General features: G+C 42.8%; 1 protein-coding gene, 1 long non-coding RNA gene and 1 other non-coding gene across 6 annotated transcripts in view; 1 reads left to right on the forward strand and 2 right to left on the reverse strand.

Moving 5' to 3' along the window:
• The window catches only part of LOC110143936 (uncharacterized), a 45,293-nt gene extending 41,483 nt beyond the window's left edge, over positions 1–3,810 (reverse strand). The window contains exons 1-2 of the long non-coding RNA XR_002315746.2: positions 3,679–3,810; positions 2,869–2,935 (exon numbers count right to left, since the gene is read on the reverse strand). This is a non-coding gene — a long non-coding RNA (uncharacterized lncRNA). The remainder of the gene's footprint in view (positions 1–2,868; positions 2,936–3,678) is intronic.
• The window catches only part of C20H16orf46 (chromosome 20 C16orf46 homolog), a 64,360-nt gene that overhangs the window by 9,832 nt on the left and 33,432 nt on the right, over positions 1–21,096 (forward strand). The window contains exons 1-4 of one of the 4 annotated variants that reach the window (XM_020903703.2): positions 3,879–4,095; positions 10,210–10,457; positions 11,663–12,622; positions 19,132–20,898. In XM_020903703.2, the coding sequence (XP_020759362.2) occupies positions 10,248–10,457; positions 11,663–12,622; positions 19,132–19,155 (1,194 nt within the window). In that variant the 5' untranslated portion in view covers positions 3,879–4,095; positions 10,210–10,247 and the 3' untranslated portion in view covers positions 19,156–20,898. Of the gene's footprint in view, positions 1–3,878; positions 4,096–5,691; positions 6,378–10,209; positions 10,458–11,662; positions 13,843–19,131; positions 20,899–21,096 lie in introns of those variants that run through there. The other 3 variants (XM_020903700.2, XM_070451498.1, XM_070451497.1) reach the window with 3 other exon arrangements.
• On the reverse strand, positions 2,311–2,414 carry LOC139030073 (U6 spliceosomal RNA). The gene has a single exon (XR_011482392.1). It is a non-coding gene; the product is annotated as a U6 spliceosomal RNA (small nuclear RNA).

The following is a 21,096-nucleotide window of genomic DNA, read 5'->3' on the forward strand; positions in this document are numbered from 1 at the left end:
TTTCACAGATGAGGTGATGGAAAGGATAAAAGCTGGGAAGTTATAGTTAGGGTTTTCACATTTCCTGATTCACTATCAGTTCCTTAGCAAATGTATGTTACTATAAAAAGACAAGGGAATTCCCTGGAGAGCAAGTGGTTAGGACTTTTTCACTATGCAATGAAAGTTAGGCACTTTCATTGCTGGGGCCCAGGTTCAATCCCTGGTTGGGGAACTAAGACCACACAAGATGTGTGACATAGCCAAATATATATATTTAAATGGGAATCTAGTTAAAGCTATGGTTTTTCCAGTAGTCATGTATGGATGTAAGACTTGGACCATAAAGAAAGCTGAGTGCCGAAGAACTGTGATGTTGGAGAAGGTTCTTGAGAGAGTCCCTTGGACTGCAAGGAGATCAAACCAGTCAATCCTAAAGGAAATCAGTCCTGAATATTCACTGGAAGGACTGATGCTGAAGCTCTAATACTTTAGACACATGATGCGAAGAACTGATTCACTGGGAAAAAACCCTGATGCTGGGAAAGATGAAGGCAGGAGGAGAAGGGGTCAACAGAGGATGAGATGGTTGGATGGCATCACTGACTCAAAGGACATGAGTTTGAACAAGCTCCAAGAGTTGGTGATGGACAGGGAAGCCTGGTGTGCTGCAGAGCATGGGGTTGAAAGAGCTGGGACACAGCTGAATGACTGAACTGAATTGGGAGTCTGATGGGGGAAGGGGATCGGATCAAAGAATAACTATCACAACTTGCTCTTTCACAGTTTAGAATATAGAGCCAATTCAATCCTCTTTTCTGTTACAGTGCTGCTGAAAATAATAGGTGTTGAATGGCCTTTCAAATGGACTAAATCAACAAAGAATTCAGTTTCTCAGATCTCATTCCTTTGAATCATTTTGGTCTTAATAGAGAAGCTTAATACATGTTTTGAATAATGCTCTCTAATTAAAACTCTAGAAATGGAACAGGAAACCCTGAGGTTTAAATTTCTTTTTTTTCATTTCCCCGAAGTTGACAGCCTTAAGTTTTAATAAAGAAACCACTAGAGGGCTCTCTATAAGCATGCTAGTATGAAAATGAGGCTGGTACTTCAGATCACCGCAGCATAATCAACTTCTGAATTTTTCTGAATTTCTGCAGCTTTTGGGCTGCTAAAATGTCAAGGTACCACCCACTTTCAGTTTTTAAAAATATGCTAAGTATATAACTGCCTTATTACTCAACAATCACTGTATTATTTCAGACCTAACCATACATCTGTATTTGATGAACTTTTTTCTTACCATAAACATGGTTTTACTATTGACTACTTCCTCCACCCCTTTTAAGTGGACTTTTTTTTAAGGGTAGATTTAGGTTCAAAACTGAGCAGAAAGTTTCTGTATACCTCCTGCCACCATTTTGGTGTTTTTTAAAACACCCCTTTGCCAACTCTGAGATCTTATTCTACAAGAACTTTTGTATCTTGATTCCATTTCTACTTCGGCATTTTATAAACATGACTAGCTAAACACACTTGTCCATTTATGTTTCTGCTCAGTCATGCTATCAAACTTCTACCTGCTAAGCCTCAATGGTGATTACAAGCCCCTTTAAAAGGGGTATGAAGGCACAATTAGTGTGAAGCACATCAACTGCCACATCTTCCAACTTCCACATGTACTTAGGGCAACGTGCTTTAGTTAAGACATTTGGTATACTTCCCAGAAACTGAGAATGTAGCTTTAATGACTGGGGTGATAAATCCTGCTAGTCAGGTGGTTTCAGATTTTCTGTTTTCAACAGAACTGAAGGAGGTCCTTCCTAACCAAACTGTCCACTGAAGTTAAGAGACACTGCAATGACAAAATCCCTTTCATGTGTGTCTTCCTATGAACAAGTTATTTCACTCAGCTTACATCTATGAGGAAAAATGAATAAAATTGAGACTGAATCTCTCATTCTGGTAATGTGTAATGTTTGCCCATAGATATATGAATTGATGAGAGAGGAGGAAAAGCCCCATATCTCATTCTGTACACTTTCAGTAACATTATTTTGTTTACTATTTGTAAACACAAGGAATACATTCCTATTATTTGCCGAGTGAGTAGAAATAAAGGTGATTATATATCTGAAAAAAAAATTTAGTTGTTTTAGCTTTACAGTCTTAGAAAAATTTTTTAAGTTTCATTTTCAAATTGTGTTGTTAGGATGAAATTATGTGGATAAAATAAAAATACAGTTATGAATTTAAGGGGAAAAATCAAAAGAAAATTTTATATTTTTCTTCCACTTTATATAGTTTTTTCCTTTACAATTTTTTAAATAAAAAACAGGATGCTTCACAGATTTGCATGTCATCCTTGCACAGGGACCACACTAATCTCTGTATTATTCCAATTTTAGTCTATGTGCTGCCAAAGCGAGCACAAAATTTTCCATTTTTTTTCATGTATTTTGATCATCTGGATGTTACAGCCTTTAACATTTATGACTGGGAACTTCTGATGTCCCAGTGGTTATCATTCTGGGCTTTCATTGCAAGGGCCCACGTTCAATCCCTGGTTTAGAGAAGTGATATTCCATGTGGGTCAGTCACATAAAAAAATATATAATTGAAAATTTTATGTTTTAACACAAAAAATGTGGAATGAGGCATGCAGTTTCACACAATTCTTAGAAGTATGCAGAAATACTACTAATTAAAGGTTATGAAACACAAAAGATCCAAAAGTGTATTTTTAGGTAAAGAATACCCTAATAAGTAGTCATATTCTAGAAAAGTACGTTGTTCTAAGGTCTTAGAATGTCGTATTTATGTCATAAAAATGGTCTTTCCATAGAATTGATAGGCTTTGTAATTAATATAGTGTAGGTCAATCACCTTGGACTCTTGAGACCCCATGGGCTGTAGCTTGCCAGGCTCCTCTGTCCATGGAATCGGAATTTTTCTAGGCAAGAATACTGGAGTCAGTTGCCATTTCCTTCTCAAGGGGATCTTCCAAACCCAGGAATCGAACAGGGTCTCCTGCACTGCAGACAGAATCTTTACCATCTTAGTCACCAGGGTAGCCCAAACAGGTTTTAATCACAGTGGTATAAAAGGCTTATATTTCTCAAGCAGTAATATTTACCCTTCTAAAACCAGAAAGGTTTTGGGACCAGAACTGAGTTGCGTTCCACCATGAATGTCTGATTTCGGGCAGTTCCCATTCCTGGCTGCACCTTGGGATGCTCGAAAGTACCAGCACCAAAAGTGGGAAGGGAGGAGACGGGGACTTTTCACGGTCTTCAACGAGTTCCTCAGCTGATTTAACGGCGTGGGGCTATTTTTGACATCTGTAGAAAACATGCCAACGCCCACTTCACAGGCTGCGCTGCTACAAGACTTGGGTGCAAACTAGTCCTGTCCAGTGGCTTAAATGCCTACTGTGAAGTTTCTGGCCTGTACCGCCCTGGCACAGTCCTTATGTGGCAAAGGGCAATTTGGGGACTGTTGGCAAAGTCTGGGGACAATTTCGTTCATCTGGTACCTCGTGGGGAGAGGCCAGGGATACTACTATCCACCCGTCATCACAGAACCAACCGCGCCATGGGCAATGGTGCTGAGGGTGAGGCTCTGGCTCTCTGAGGGAAAGCTGAGCCCTCGCTTTCTAACCCTAAGGCCTGACGGGCGCCTAAGGGGACACGGTACCTGGCCACGTGACCTCCTGCGCGCTCACAGGCTGTGAGCTCCTCACTCGCCGGTGGAAGGTTCGTGGCCGCGCACAGCCTGTCGGGAGCACGCGGCAACCGCGGTCAGTCAGAGCCGCTTCCCGCGCTGAGCTTTGTTGCGCTGGGCGAATATACGTCACTTCCGCCGCGAATCCCCTCCCCTCCGGGACCGCCTATCGCCCCGCCCCTAGCGCGTCTGTAACGCAGGGCAACCGCCCCTGTAGCCCGCCCGCGGGGACTTAGCTGCCCGGGGCCTTCCACCCCGCTGGCCCTTCAGGAGGGTGTGAGCGGCCGGACCGCTTCCCCGCCTCCGGGTCGACGCCCCAGACTACTCCACCGGCGGCAGAGCGAGACGCCTTGCCCAGTTGGGAAGGGAGCTGCCTTCTGAGGCGCGGAGGTAAAAGGGAGAGGCGAAGCTGGGCCTTTAGAAGAGTGGGCAGGGTCTGGGGAGGGGGTGCGGAGGGGGTGGGGCAGTGGGAGGAGCCGCTGAAAGGGCGGAGCCCTGTGAGGGAGCGGCCCTTGGAGAAAGGGGTGGGGCTGGTGGGGGGCGCTTCGCTGGTGGGCATAGCTATTGAAAGAAGGGGAGGCATCTTTTGTGGCCAGGCAGGATGCTGGAGGAAGGGGAGGGCCGAGAGGAGGAAGGAAGAAAGAAAGGTCTTAGAAGAAGGGTGGTGGGCCATGCTGTCAGGTGCCTGGGCTTTTGGAAACAGGTGGCGAGAGTTGTGTGTTTGAAGACTTGAATTTTCCTATACATTGTATGCTGTGTGAGAGCTGGGAATACTGGGGTTGCTTTACCATTTTACTACCCTTGCTAGGCAGAAGGAGAAGCGGGTGGCAGAGGATGGCAGAAGCGGGTGGCAGAGGTCGAATAGCAACAACAGCTCCATGGACATGAAAAGACCCCTGATGCTGGGAAAGATTGAAGGCAGGAGGAGAAGGGGTGACAGAGGATGAGAGGGTTGAATGGCATCACCTACTCAATGGACATGAGTTTGAGTAAACCACGGAAGTTGGTGATCGACAGGGAGGCGTGGAGTACTGCGGTCTATGGGGAGGGTCACCAAGAGTCGACAGGACTTAGCAACTGAACAACCACCACCAGTGCTACGCACCTCATGGGCACTTAATGAGTAATGAATGTGACTGGAAAAAGCAGAAGAGTTGGGAGACTGGGATTGGAGTGAAATGTTCTGATAGGGAGGGATGGTTGTAGAAACTGCGCTCCTAGGAATCATTCTATGAATAGTCAAAGCTTCTATGCTCTGTGGGCATGTTAAGAAGCATAAAGCACAGATAATTAACATGGTGGTTTAGTCACTAAGTTGTGTCGGACTCTTGCGACCCCATGGACTGTAGCCTGCCAGGCTCCTCTGTCCATGGGATTCTCCAGGTGAGAATACGGAGTGGGTTGCCATTTCCTTCTCCTGGGGATCTTCCCGACCCAGGAATCCAACCCAGGTCTCCTGCATTGGAGGAAAATTCTTTACCGACTGAGCTATGAGGTATAGGAATTGAGGGTAGCCATTCGTAGTCTGATTATATGGATAAGTGATAGCAAAAATGTGGCAAAGATAATGGCGAAAAGAAAGAGTGTCAGCTTTCTTCAGAGTCACTAAGATGTCTTAAGTTCCTCTCATGCTTTAAATCTCTGACTTCTGCTGCTCCTGCTGCTAGCCAGAGAAAACTGTGCTTTTAAAGGACACATATCATTAGATTTCCTGAAGGAGGGCATGACAACCCACTCCAGTATCCTTGCCTGGGGAATCCCCATGGACAGAAGAGCCTGGTGGGCTACAGTCCATGGAGTCGCAGAGTCGGACATGACTGAGTGACTAAGCACAGCACATCATTAGATTAGGCCCATCCCATAAACCAAGATTGTTTCCCTGTCATCAGGTCAACTGATTGGTACCCATAATTACATCTGTAAAATCCCTTTTGCTGTGTAACATAACTTATTCATGGAATAGTCCCAGGGATTAGGATGGGAAACCTTGTGGAGGGAGGATTTGCAGATTTTAATTTAGTACGTTATATTTTAGGAATATTGTAGAAAAATTACTGCAGAAGTTTTTGTTTTTTTTCTTTTACCCAGTTTCAGTGAACATAAATTATACACTATTAAGCCTACATTTAATGAGAATTTTGTCTTTGAATTGACTCAGGTATACTCTTAGTCTTTTGGAGAATGGTCCTTGGGACTTACCTGGTGTTGCAGTGAATAAGAATCCACCTGCCAGTACAAGAGACAGGGGTTTGATCCCTGGTCCAGGGAGATTCCACACGCCGCAGAGCAACTAAGCCCATGCACCACAATTCCTGAGCCTGAGCTCTAAAGCCTGCAAACCACAACTGCTGAGCCCTTGTGCTGCAGTTTCTGAAGCCCATGTGCCCAAGTGTGTGTATTACTGTTGTTGTTGTTGTTTAGGTGCTCAGTTGTGTCTGACTCTTTTGCCAACTGTGATGGCAAAATATGATGGCAAAGGTGGGGAATCACTGGCTTTTAGAAGTGACTCATATGATTTCAGTCCTGTTATTAGCTGAAATAAGTCACAAGGCACTGCTTAACTTCAAGAAGAAATGTAGATGATACTTCTCTATCTCCAAAAGGAAGAGGAAGCAAGATTTTGGTGACCAGTAGTAGCATCTTGGTACCACACTGATCCAGTATCATGAGAGGTGATGTACGAAGCAAATGACCTTTACGTATATTATAAATGTCACTACCTAAAATAAGAACATTTGTGGTCTTTGAAAATAGAGTCCAGGGAGTCTAGGAATGAAAAAGTCCTAGATTTGGGGACAGAGGAAGAGATGGTTGGATGGTATCACTGACTCAATGGACATGAGTTTGAGCAAACTCCAGGAGATAGTGGAGGATGGAGAAGCCTGGTGTGCTGCAGTCCATGGGGTCGCAAAAAGTCAGACACGACTTAGCAACTGAAGATAGAACTAAATAAAACATTATAATTATTTTCTTGACTGTTTTCAATTTTCTAGATTCAGAAACATTTATGAAAATACAAAATACAAGGTCCAAGAATAGATAGACAATCTCAAAGAAGTTGGATGAGTAACTGTTGAATATCAAGATATGAATCTGGAGCAGGATTTATTATAGATATTAACAAGCTGGTTTTAAAATTTATTAGGAAATGTAAAAGGAACTATAATAGGTAAAACAATTATGAAAATGAAGAATAAAATGGAGAAATCACATTACCCAGTTTTAAAAATTACTATAAACTATAGGAATCATTATGATATTGGTGAATGATGAGACACAGGTCAATGGGCCAGAATAGGGTGTTCTAAGATATACCCAAATAAACATCAGTTCAGTCGCTCAGTCGTGTCCGACTCTTTGCGACCCCACAGGCTGCAGCATGCCAGGCTTTCCCTGCCCATGATCAACTCCTGGAGTTCACCCAAACTCATATCCATTGAGTAGGTGATGCCATCCAACCATCTCATCCTCTGTCGTCCCCTTCTCCTCCTGCCTTTAATCTTTCCCAGGATCAGGGTCTTTTCAAATGAGTCAGTTCTTCACATCAGGTGGCCAAAGTGTTGGAGTTTTAGCTTCAACATCAGTCCTTCCGATGAACACTCAGGACTGATCTCCTTTAGGATGGACTGGTTGGATCTCCTTGCAGTCCAAGGGACTTTCAAGAATCTTCTCCAATACCACAGTTCAAAAGCATTAATTCTTTGGCACTCAGCTTTCTTTATAGTCCAACTCTCACATCCATACATGACTACTGGAGAAACCATTGCCTTGACTAGACGGATCTTTGTTGGCCAAGTAATGTCTCTGCTTTTTAATATGCTGTCTAGGTTGGTTATAACTTTCCTTCCAAGGAGTAAGCATCTTTTAATTTCATAGCTGCAGTCACCATCTGCAGTGATTTTGGAGCCCCGAAAAATAAAGTCAGCCACTGTTTCCCCATCTGTTTGCCATGAAGTGATGGGACCAGATGCCATGATCTTAGTTTTCTGAATGTTGAGCTTTAAGCCAACTTTTTCACTCTCCTCTTTCACTTTCATCAAGAGGCTCTTTAGTTCTTCACTTTCTGCCATAAGGGTGGTGTCATCTGCATATTAGGCAAAGTGTTCTTAGACATGACACCAAAAACATAATCCATTAAAAACCAAACCAAGCCAAAATTTGATAAAACTGGTCCTCATTTTAACTTTTATACAACATATCTGTGAGAGTAGTAACAGAAGATAATGTCCTTTCACTAGACTCTGCTGTAATATTGGTGTGTCTTTGCCACTGACCAGTGGTAATGAAGTCTTTGTTCCTTTCAGGAGCAGGGCAGTTCGTATTCTAAGTTACAGATTGGTTAGGGTGTCAAAGCTCCATTGAGTTTGCCAGATGTCTAACAAAGAGGCATTTGGTAGTCTCTGTACTTAGCAGTTCATTAACAAATGACATCATCACAACGTGGGGTCAGAGATCCTAAAGGTAATGTCTGTGTTTTTTCTTTTCCTCCTGCGTTTCCGACGCCTTCTTTTGTATTCAGTAATTTCAATGAGAAGGCCTTAAGTCCTTTTACTTAGAGTAATTGGCCAGTTATTTATGGAGTGTCTCCAAATCTTCCCCTGTGGTTCAGCTGGTAAAGAATCTGCCTGCAATGTGGGAGACCTTGGTTCAATCACTGGGTTGGGAAGATCCCTTGGAGAAGAGAAAGGCTATCCACTCCAGTATTCTGGCCCAGAGAATTCCATGGACTGTATAGCCCATGGGGTCACAAAGAGTCGGACACAACTAGGCGACTTTCACTTTCACTTTTCCAAATCATTTTTGTAAACTATATTCTCCAATTTTTTTCTGATTTTTTTCTCCGCCTTTTGGTACATCTCTTCTCTTTAAGTCCCTGTTCAAGGTCTTTACCCCAGTTAAAATTATCCAAACCGTGTAATCTGTTCTTTGATACATTTATTCAGTTTGCTTAAGATCAAAATTCATGGTTTGCTCACCTCCACTGTTATCCCATGTTTTATTTCTTGAACCATTATGTTAACATGATGGCTTAAAAAAAAAACCATTTTATTATGGAAAATTTCACAGTGACCCAAAAGTAGAGTGAATAGTGCAGTTAACCTCCATGTCCTCATACCCTTCTACAACAAACAGAATTTGTGGCTTTTTAAATTTCCTCATTCTCTCTCTAACCACAACCAACCACCCCCACCTCCTTGCAGGATTATTTTGAAGCAAGTCATAATGGCTTATGTTCAATTGGTAAAATAATAAGCTAGTTTACAGGCTTTTTTTTTTTTTTTTTGGCTGTGCCAGGTCTTAGTTACAGCATGCGGGATCCAATTCCCTGACCAGGGATTGAACCCAGGCTCCCTGCACTGGGAGTGCAGAGTCTTAGCCACCGGACAACTGGGGAAGGCCCCTACTAACAGGGTTTTTGCTGATCATTTTCTTCCACCGCTGTTTAGTTTACATGCTGCTAGAAAAGATATTTTCTGTATCACACTGAATTTCCCATAGGCTCTGTTTCTTAGACTCTCACTCATCTTTTTTTTTAATTTTCATTCATCTTCTTTATTTCATTTCTAAATATCTTAAGTTTCTTTGGCCTTTTCATCTTGAAAAGCATCACTTTTCTTTGGGTTTATTCTTGTCTATCCAGACATATACTTTTGGGGCTTGGACCTCAGTCAACATTTTCTTCTTTGTACATTTTTTTGTTCTAGCCACTTCAATAGCATATGTCATAGAATTTAATATCTTCTGGCATACATGTGTGTGCCTTCCTGCTTTGTACTCCAAATCCAATTTTCTAGTTGCATCTGCAAATGCATTTTCCCATGGGAGCATTTTCACTGTGATCATTGTGTTTCCTTGATGTGATTTTCTTGGAAACATATGGATTTTGATGTATGTTTTATACCAGTGACTCTTAAACCAAATCAGATTGTAAATCTCTGTGGAAGTCAAGAAGTGGAAGAACATGAGCTCTGATTTACTTCAAATCTATACACAAGGCATAAGTTTACCATCAGAAAATGAATATTATACCACTGCAGATTTTTGCATTCCAAATAGAAGGAAAACTGCATGTAATTGGTAAGAAATCACATAGCCACCCTTTCAGTTGACCTTTGATTGCTTTTTGCATATTTTTGCTTTTTCATCTCTTACATGAGTTTGGAAGATAAGAATGGACAATGAATCTTTTTTCTTTTAAATAAATCCAGGTGTTTTATTTGTTTTTTGCCACACTATTCAGCATGCGGGATCTTAGTTCCCTGATCAGGGATAGAACCCACACCCCCTGCAGTGAAAGCTCCAGGGAAGTCCTAAATCCATAAGTCTTTGAAATTAGCCTTGGATTTTATAATGCCAATAGTTGGCAAAGGATGGTTTCATAATATTTCTTCCGTCTATTCCTGAACATGTCTTGACAATGTTTCACCTGAGTTACGGAATTGGTTTTTTAAAAGAAACAAAGCAGTATTAAAAGCTAAGTTCCATTTGCATTTTAAACCACAGGAAGAAGATGTTAAAGACTTTAAGCAACCATCACAGTAATGGATTTCAGTCACAAAAATGAGACTGAATTAGAAAATAGTGAAAATTATGAAATTCAAAGCACAGAAGAAACTGAATTAATCTATACTTGTCCAGATGGAAGAAGTGAAAAGAATCATGTTTGTTGTCTTCTCAGTGTCAGTGACGTTACACTTGAACAGGATAAAAAAGCCAAAGAGTTTGTCATTGGAACTGGATGGGAAGAAGCGGTGAGTATTTTCTTGAGTTAGGTCTTGTGCATGTCAGGGTTTTGACACAAACCTTTTACTATTTTCAGAAATAGTTACTGTTGCAAAAAACAAAAAAATGTGTAAGCAATGAAACATAGAAACCTCTGAAACAGAGGTAGAATATTAATGATGATAATAGCAGTACCTTTTGAGTATTTATGACCATTCTGTATGGGCAAGCACAGTACTAAATGCTTCACATACATCAATTCATTCACCCTCTCAGGTGTTATGAATAGCCTCACTTTTTGGAAAAGGAAACCAAAGCACCAAAAATGAAATGTGTCAAAATCTCCCAGGCGGTGGTCAAGGCAGGAGCTTGAACTGAGCTTTTCTGGACTCCAGAACCCAGTTCCCTTAACTCAAGCTACCTAACTTAACTCCTGCTATTTAACTCCCCAGGAGACCAGAGATTTCTATCCTGGTGGTTCTACACAGAACCCGGTGGTTTATTCTTAAACTATTCTTAGAATCAATAATGAAATACAGTTCTAAATTTAGAACTGTAAGGGAATTGGTCTGATTGCTTGGCACAGCTAGGGCGGGGAGGGGAGAGGGTTGTTTCTGGATGTACTGGGGTTGAGGCCAGGGTGCTGCTCCACATTGTAGAATGCCCGGGGTGGCTTCCACCACAGGAGATGCTCCAGCCCTGTCTCAGTTCGGGCTGCTATAAGAGAATACCGTAAGCTGGGCAGCTTCAGCAGCAGACATTTATTTCTTACAGTTTTGAGAGGAAAGTTCGAGATCTGGGTGCCAACATGGTCGGGTTCTTGGTGGGAGCCATATTCTTGGTTATATCCTCACACAGCCTTCCTTGGTGCAGGCAAGCGCAGAGAGCCTGCAGTACAAGAAAGCCTGGCAGGCAGGACAAGTATGGTTTTGATTTTATTTTAATAGTTCTGAATTTATTTTAATACACATCTAAAAAATATATATAGTCAGCATGTCAGTGTGCTGATAGATACTATCGCTTAGTATTTTAGTGTTTAAAAATACTATTAAAAAAAATAAAAATACTATTACAAATACTGTGGCGTAGTTGGAGGCTAAACTAAGCATGAAAAGTTAAAACTAAAATAAATTAAGTCAATCTGAAGAAAAATATTGATTCAAATAGAGTCAAAATGGGGATGGGCCACAGTGGGGGCAGCTAGGCTGAGAGTAACACACTGCTTTATCTGCAGGTCCGAGGCTGGGGACAGATTTCTCCAACTGCCTGCATCTGGCCCAGGAAGAAGCTTAAGAAGGCGAGGGTGGAAGAAAGTGCCAGCAGCTGCTTACTCTGTGTCAATCTCTCCCATGGGAGCCTGGAGGCCAGGCTTCAGTTGGAGGCGGGGAAGTTGCAGTCTGGGGCTTCAGCTCCAGCTCCGGCCAAGGCAGGCCTGGAGAAGGATGGAGGCAGCCTCTCCCAGACCCTGGGCACCCCCCCAGGCCCCACTATGGCCTCTAGGGAAGTTAATAAGATCTGCTTTCCCACCTACAGTCAGGGAGAGAAGAAAAGTCTGCAAATAAAAGAGTTCATTTGGTGCCTGGAAGACTGGGCCACCCCAGAGACTGTTAGGGGCAAGGACCCCAGAAGGCCCTGGAGAGGCACTGACAGAATTCTCGCCGCCTCAGACTCCCTGACTTCCAAAGCCCTTTTAGTCCTCCCTCCCTTGAAATCTTCGCCTGCAAATGGCTTGGATGTTCTGGGTAGGAAGACTAAGAACTTTTTCTTGCGGCCAGAAGAGAAGGGGCTAAGTGTGGAAAAGGATGAGTGTGTGGCTTATGCCTCTGGAGTGAAAGCAATTGACGGGGCAGGCGAAAAGCAGCCCACTGAGCTGGCCAGGCCCCACAAAGTCAAGGAGACGCAGCCTTTCCTCAGCCCGGCGGCCCTGACGCCCCTGCTGGCTGAGCCTGAGCCCTGCTGCCTGCGCTGGTCCCTCCTGCCTGAGAAAAACCTGGTGTGCCCTCCTTGCTATCTTGCCACCTTCCAGCTTTTGCAGAAACAAGGAGCGAGGAACTGCAAAACCAGACTCAAAGCCAGGGAGCCCAGACCTCCCACGAAAACCCCAAAGCGCGTCCTCACAGAGACCAAGCAGGAAAACAGGCCCCAAATGTTGGAGACCAAAGTGTTCTCAAGACCTCTCTTGCCGTCTCTCACAGTGAGCAGAGTTGTTATTCCCATTTCCACTCACAGACTCCTTTGAGCTGCTACAATATAATTCCCTGGGAACAAGCAGCGTCTGAACGTGGTTCATCTTCTCTCCCCTCTCTCCCTCCTGCTCCACCCTAGGTTCTTGCTCTTTCTCCTTTTCCTTCTCTTCATCTCTCACACTCTTCTTTCCCTCTCTCCCCTGGTCCTTTTTTGGTAGTAGATCGGGGACAGCTGAACCTCGTAGTATGGATTTTGATGTATTCTCAAAACCTCCACATTTTTGTGTTACCTGCCTCTGTTGCTTAGCCATTTACAAAACGCACACTGGTAGTGCCAGTCTCAGCCTCAGCCTGGCTTATCTGTGCCCTGGGAGACAAGTGGATGGTGGGGAAGCTGGAGGGCCTCCCTCCGGGGTTGCCCCCAGGTCAGCCCCCGAGCCAGCTGGCAGGGGCTCTTTCTGTCCCCTCAACCCCAGTGCTTGGAGCCAGGCATCCTGGGCTTGTTAAGACCAAATTCTTTCCTGCTCTTTGAACCTGGCAGATGGTCTATTGGTTGCCACATTTTCTCTTGCAACAGAGATCTGCTTTAACTGAAACAGTGTTGTAAGAGGAAATTCCAGCCTCTGTCCAGATGAATTTCCTATGTCCAGGGTGGCATATCCTTATGCTGATATTAGATGGATGGATGTGCCATATCCATTGTATCTTATGTGTCCCAGATTTCATATACTTAGAGCCTCATGCTAGTTTCTGTGTCTGAGAGGTTTTGGCTACCTTTCTACAAAATTCATCATTAGAGGCAGATTGAGAATAATTATTATTTTTTAAATGTCACTGTGAAAAAAAAAAGTCACTGTGATTATTGTTGGCACACATGCTTCTTCCAGTCTTACATCTACTGTTTGGGAACGCGACAGCCCCAGACAGAGTTATGGAATGGAGTTGTGACTGTCTTCCTTCTTCCATCTTTCCTCCCCGCTTATTTTACCCCAGTGCGCACTTCCTGAAGTTGTGTATAAATTAAATGTTTAAATAAGTTATATTTTAAATGTGAAGTGACAATGCAAATGCAGAGAGATGCTCTGAAGAACCATTTTGTAATGTGAATAACCATTTAGCTGCTCTGTAATTACATAGTTTGCATTTGCTTAAAGTAGATCATACTTGAACTGTAGGCTTTCCATCTTCTAAATGATGGGCAGACAGAATATATGGCTATTTGTAAACATCTGCTTTCCATAACTGGTCTTTGTAATGTCTTGTCTGTTTAAGTTTAGGAGTTTTGTTAGTTTGTCTTTACAAAACACCAGAAATGCAGGAATGATTATAGTACAGTAGTCATTTAAAGGTGTATTTTGCCTTTTGAGGTTGGACACTTTACAGACTAGACGCAGTTTTCAGGTTCTACTCATCCTTTCTTGTCTGAATGAAGAAACCATCTGAATTCATCCCCAAGAAGAGGTCCCAATTTCCCTCTGTGTCTGCACACTGGGGGTGTTGGGCCCAGTACTGCTTGAGCACTGTCCAGCTCTGGCAACCTACCTACCTGAGTCAGTGGTTTTTTTCAAGTCCTCCTTTGTAGGCTGCAGAATAATGAATAAGCTCACTATGTATACACCTGTCAAAGTGTTTGCTTGCGAGGGAAAAGAATCTACCAGTATGAACGAGGGACAAAGCTCACCTGCTCAGCCCAGGGGTACTTACCAGTTGAGATCTTGCCACAGTTTGAACTGATGCAAGTTACAAGAGAATGCGATTTTTTTTTTTCCTTAAGAAAAACTTACTGTTGAGATAAGGGTTATACATTCTATACCTTTGGGGATAAACATATAATAATTTATTGAGATTTAGTTTGAACAAAGGAAGGACCCAAATTTAAAGGTTTGTTGTTCAGTCGCTTAGTTGTATCTGACTCTTTGCAACCCCATGTCAGTTTTAGTATCTTTAAAAATTTTTTTAATCAACTGTTTTTTTTTTTAAATTATGAAAGCATCTTTTTCTTTAGGTAATTATTCAAATACCTGATAAAAATCCCTCTGGTATCTTATTTGTATTGGCCAAGGAAGTTTGGCTTGCTTTTCTGTGGACAAAGTCACTGTAGGCCTTGTCCCGGTTTCTAGTCAGATTAAATCAGGACGTTCAAACTGGTCTTTGATATCCAAGTCTAGATAAAGGCTAAATGTTTACTGGAATGCAATAACAAAAATCTCGGTCAATAACAAGAATCCTTCCATTTTAAGGCAGCAACGTGTTATAATTCAGTGCCAATGACCCTCTTCCTACCTCCAGGTGATGACCTCAAATTAGGTTTCTGTTCTTGTGTGTTGTTGTTAGTCGCTCAGTTGTGTCCAACTCTCTGCCACCCCCTGAACTGTAGCCCGCCAGGCCCCTCTGGCCATGGAATTCCCCTGCGAGAATACTGGAGTGGGTTGCCATTCCCTTCTCCAGGGGATCTTCCCGACCCAGGGCTCGATTCTCAAGCCAAACAGAGGTCTCTGTGTTTCATCTTTTATTCTATTAGTTTGTATCATTAGTAAAACTTTCCGAACTCCTGTTTTTCTGGAGATTTAAAAAAATCACTGAGTGGAAGTGTGGCTGCAGCCAACACAGGGCTCCTCCTGCAGAGCCTCACCTCCTGGGGGAGGCCACTCCGAGTTCTGGGGGTGCTACTGAGCAAGTGCAGGGCCGCAGGGACTGGACACCCGGGAGAGTGTAGATCTGACAGCGATGAAGGGGACGAGGGCGAGGGGAAGGTTAAGTCAGAATAAGACCCAGCAGTGTTTGGACAAGTATGGCGAGCTTTGGCTGCTCGGGGAGACTTCCTCTCATTTTTAGCTTTTTTCTTTTTAGTCTGGGCTGGATCTAATTTGCTTTCAATCTCTCCCTCTCCCTAAGTGCCAGAGCGCCAGCCCATCTCTATGCAGGCTCCCCCAGCTGGCCAAGCAGGCTGAGCTGCACAGTTGGGGTCCTCACACCTGGGACTTTTTGGGGTGTCTGGGCTTGGGTCTGAGTGCAGCCTTGGTGCTGCAGTGCCGGGGCTCCTGAGAAGCCAGATGAGGAAGAAACCCGGGGCTCCCATGGCTGTGACTAAGGGCAGACGAGGGAGTTTGCTGGTACCACCGGCAACACTCGTCCACTGTCTGCCAGGCTGACTGTGGCCCTGGAGCCAGGAGAGGCTCTGTGCTGTGCCCTTGATGCCCAGGCTAAACTCTGACCTGAGTGCCACTAACCCATCACATGACACAATAAGTCCACTTGAATTGGCAAGGCACTATTCTAAGTGTTCAGAGCCTGCTCTGGGTATTGCCTCCTTTTATCCTGAGCAAATTCACGGGGCTCAGGGCTCATTTTCTCCCAAGAAGAAACCCATCCACAGAGAGTTTGGGTCCAGGTGTGCAGCTTGGGCATCTGAAGGTGCCAACTTATCTGCAAGGTGAGGAAACAGCTGGAGCGCTGGATGGAACCAATCATGTAGGGCCAGGAAGGAGGACTGTGGAATGTCTTTCCTTCCTGGTAGATGGGAACAGTTTCAGACACAGGATGTAGTGAAGATGAGGAGGTAAGGTATGTAAAACGCTCATAGAGATTTGTGGTTTTCCAGAATGTCATGATCAGATCAAATACAAAGAGCTGGATAATTTCCCTTTAATGAATGCCTGGCTGTTCAAAATCATTTAGAAATCCTGTGGGCATGGCCAGTTGTTACTTGGACTCTTTAAAAATCTCACCTCCCTAACTTGTCAACTTGGGGGTCCTTGGTTGGGATGCCTGTCAATCAGTTCATGGGCCATCTTCATTGCCTGGCCCTTCCCCTCATCCTGTTTTGCCTGAATTTCTACTGCACCAGTCTAAACATGATTGCTCTGTAGACTTACACCATGTCTCTCAGACTGGTGTTGTGTCATCCTGAGGTGTTACGGCAAAAAATTTACTTTTCAAGTTTAATCTCACAGATCAAAACTATTATATATCTTCCTGAACACAGTCTTAAAGTAACTGCAGTGCAGTAACTAAAACTAGTACCATCATCCTTTTTCCTAGGAGCTGAAAACTAGACATTTTTAAATGGACTCTGTCCTATAAAATGAGGGGTTAGGGACTTTCCTGATGTTCCAGTGGTTAAGACCCTGTGCTTCTAATGTAGGAGATGCAGGTTCGATCCCTGGTCAGGGGAAAAAATTGAGGGAATTAATACCTAAGGTACTTCCTGATTCTGTCATCTTAATAAAGTTAACTTGCCTGTAAACATTACTAGACACTCAAATTGTGAACAGTTCTTTCTGTCATAGATTTGTGATCAGATTGACTCTGGATGGTGGCTTTTGTAGTGTGAAATTAAAAGAAAATCTAAGTGAATTTCAATTTCTACATTTCAAAGTTGCTTACAGTAGAAGTCCTAAAATATATTTTTATTTTTTAACATAAGACCCAGGTGGCTCAGTGGTAAAGGACCCTCTTTAATGCAGGTAGATGCACGAGATGTGGGTTCGACTCCTGGGTAGATCCCCTGGAGGAGGAAATGGCAACCCACTCCAGTGTTCTTGCCTGGGAAATCCCATGGACAGAGGAGCCTACAGTCCATGGGGTTGCAAAGAGACATGACTGAGCAACTGAGCACCCACCAGAACTCAACTTTTCTAATACATCCTTTCTAAACAGCATACACACTTTATTTTAGGCTGTGCAGGGTCTTTGTTGCTGGGTGCGGACTTTCTCTAGTTGCGGCAAGTAGGGGCTTCTCATTGCTGTGGCTTCTCTTGTTGAGGAGCACGGGCTCTAGGGTGCGTGTGCTTCAGTAGTTGATGCACACGGGCCCAGTAGTTGTGGCGCATGGGCTTAGTTGCCCCGAGGCATCTGGGATCTTCCTGAGCCAGGGATCAAGCTGCAGTATGCACACTTCTTAAAGATTTCAGTGGCCGAGCATCTTTGGAAATAAGCATTGCATCCACAGCAGTGCTTAAAGTTCCACCTCGCCAACTGGCCCTGTCCCTTGGGCAGGACTCTTCAACCTTGGCACTACTGGCGTTAGGGATGGGTAAATCTTTGTGTGGGGTTGTTTTGTGCATAAAGGAAAACTGAGCAGCATCTCTGGCCTCTACGCACTAGATGCCAATAGTCCCCTCCCAGTTGTGACAGTCAAGAATGTCTTTAGACATTGCCAAGTGCCACAAGGGCCCAGGTGAGAATTAATTAGGGAATTAATTATCTAGAATCCAATACCTGTTTGCAGCTTCTCGGACAGCTCTGCTTCGAGAGCGAGCAGAAGCCTTGGCACAGAGGCAAAGGGAATGTGGGAGAAGCTCCGCCTGCCTCATCCTGGGCAGCGCAAGTGCTCTTGGTTTTGTCCTGGTCCCTCAGGGCCTCCTGGGGTCACCTGCCCTGTTTCCCTCCAGGCCTGCTTTTCTCTGGGACCACTTCTCTCAGAGTTAACAGTAGGGCTCATTTAGTCAGAGCCAGGGAGAGCTGTAGGCATTCCCTGATTCTCTTTAAGAGAATGTGCATTATTGTTTTGGCAAGGTTTTCAAGAAAATTCTAAGATGCTAAATTTAATGGCGTAATTCAGAATTCTCTACTTTTCAACCAGTACTCTCCTCACGCTCACTGTGCTAAATCGCTGCGAATACTGAGGCAGCCCAGTATGTATGACCCTCCTTAGTAGCCACTGGAAAATCGATACTTTATATATGTGAAAATGGCTTTTTTCCTCCCATTTAGGTCAAACTACAAGCCTTGCTCCCCTATGTATCTTATAATGAAACAGTTTCTCACTTACTTAAACTTGAGGAGTGCTAACCTGAAGACATAATATAAACTAGCCTTATTTCCAGCAACACAGCAGGGTTAGGACTATTAACTGTAAAATGTGAAAGAACTGTTAGCAATTTCATTTCACATCTGCATGTGCTCTGAAGAGAAGTAGAAATCTAACTAACGAGATAAAAACCATTGGTCCTGAAACTGTTCATGACTCTGCTCAGGCTCTGTTTTGTGGCCATTCACCAAATCCTCATGACGGACTTTTCTAATGTAATCCTAATGTAATCCCAGGAAAATGGAATGTTAGGGAGTCACCATTATAGTAGCTAATGAGAGAACTTGAAATCTGAAGACTTACTCTTTAGACACATAGGTCGTCAGAGAAACGGGATTTAAACAGTTCTAAAATATACCATACCAAAAGAAAAGGCGAAAAAAAAATTTATACCAGCCTACAACTAATTAAATCAGTACTAGAGTCTCAAATACAGCTAAACAAAAACTATTACCACAAACTGAACTAAGACAATATAAACAGTTCCTAAAGCATCATTTGCCAAAGTTTGGATGGCTTCTCAAAAAGCAAACTATAAAATCTTAAGTTTTGAGAGCTCACTTTTTAAATAGGGAAGTCTTTGAGGAGCATTTTAAGGTTAGATATCCTTTCGTGATAAGTTAATTCAGATGCACTGACTTCTGCCAAATTTTTATTGCAGCACAAGCTCTACATTTTCTGATGTCACTAAATTTCTCGTTACAGCATAGGAAAAAGAAGATAAAATAGGAGAGGTATCAGTTTCAAATTCAGTGCTAAGCAGCAACATTTCTGAGATGCAATCATAAAACCAAATATTTCATCCAGGACAAGGAAAAAGCAGTGGATCACCAGAAAGCAGAGTAGAAAGCTGCAAGAAGATGTGAAAAACAAAAAGAAAAGCAAGAAAAGCAGTGAGAAGATGCCAAACTTGGAACAAGGTCTTATTGACACATGCTAATCTCACTTCTTTAGGCCAAAGAAAAGAAAAAGTCTTTGTTCACATAGGTAATATATGCATCTTTGAGAATAACAAAGTTGCTATGGAGATAAATTTTTATAAAAATATTTTTTTATTTTCTGAAATATTTGACTGTTTCAACGATAAACCAAAAGTTATAAATTTTGTTGTTTCTTCTTTATGTCCTGTAATATTAACTTGCTAGATGGTAAAGGAACCAAGTTAATGGAAGGGCCTTGATAATGAGTTTCTCCTGTGACAATCTTTGCTATTTCTGATTTTGTGGATTTAGAACAAAGTTACAAATGTGCTTATTATTTTATTAGTAAGGCAATATATAGATTTTTTTCCCTGAAGTTGAAGGAAATGAATGAATACTGGCACTCTTCCCATTTATTACAGACAATACTCTTATTCCCTCATTTGCTGCTTTCAAACAGGCATATTTCATTTCTAAAGATGTATTTACTTATTCTGTTTGGCAGCACTGGGTTCCCTTTACCACACGTGGGCTTCTCACTGCCGTGGCTCCCCTATTGTGGAGCACAGGCTCAGTAATTGTGGCACACAGGCTTAGCCGTGTGGCATGTGTAATCTTCCTGGACCAGGGATCGAACCTGTGTCCCTGGCATTGTCAGGGGGATTCTTAACCACTGGACCACCAGGGAAGTCCCCACACATGCATATTTTAAAATAAAGAGCCCAAATGTGTTAATTTGAGGACACCAACAATCTGAGAGTCCTTTCCATTATTTCTTTAGCCTGCCTCTCTCGATACACTAGTATCAAGTATTTACACTAGTAAATGCAGTTCACACACCTGCGAGAAACTTTGGATTTAAGCACTGCAAAACAGTGATATTTAAAGGACTATCTTCTCGACTATCATTAGATTAGCCTACATCCTGCTGAAAAGACTAGATTAACATTCGTGTGTTTTAAGTCTTTTAGGTGTTGGGAGTAACCAGTAAGTCAAAAGACTGTGTACTTTCCTAGTGTCAGATCTAATCAGTGACACTTTAATGTATGTAAGATGAGCACACACACACATATAAGGAAAATAAAACCACATAATACTTGAGACTCCAAAGGCATCACCGACTCAATGGACATGGGTTTGGGTGGACTTCGGGAGTTGGTAATGGACAGGGAGGCCTGGCGTGCTGTGGTTCATGGGGTTGCAAAGAGTTGGACATGACTGAGCAACTGAACTGAACTGAACTGAACCAAAGGCATCATTCCTAAATGCCTCTAAGTTACACATTCCTCCCAGTCTTTGTTTAAGAGCCTTCTGAAGACAAATCTGAGAAGCATTACTTTAAATATTCAAGTAGTAAGCGCTCTTTAGTGTCAGTATTAGGTTAAGTTTGGACTGGAACTAAGATAAGCATTCTAAAATTGAGATCATAAAGGATTACATGAAAATACCACCCTGTCAGTTGCCACTAGTAAAACAATTCAACTTCACAACTAGACGGACACTGATATGTTTTCTTCCAATCAAAAGTAGCTTCAAACTTTGCATCTTTCAGGTAAGTCTATAAAAAATTTCTTCATTTCCCTTTATCTCAAAGGAATCAAATATATTGATTTGGCTTTCCTACAGTTAGTGACTGAGCAAAGAACTACTCATAGCCTTACTCTCGCATATTTGCTCTTAAGCCAGAACCACATTACTTACAAAGATAAAAGACACCCCATTATGAAATGGTGACATTTGGATGAAAAAA

Source organism: Odocoileus virginianus, chromosome 20 (genome assembly GCF_023699985.2).
Source record: "Odocoileus virginianus isolate 20LAN1187 ecotype Illinois chromosome 20, Ovbor_1.2, whole genome shotgun sequence".
NCBI lineage: Eukaryota > Metazoa > Chordata > Mammalia > Artiodactyla > Cervidae > Odocoileus > Odocoileus virginianus.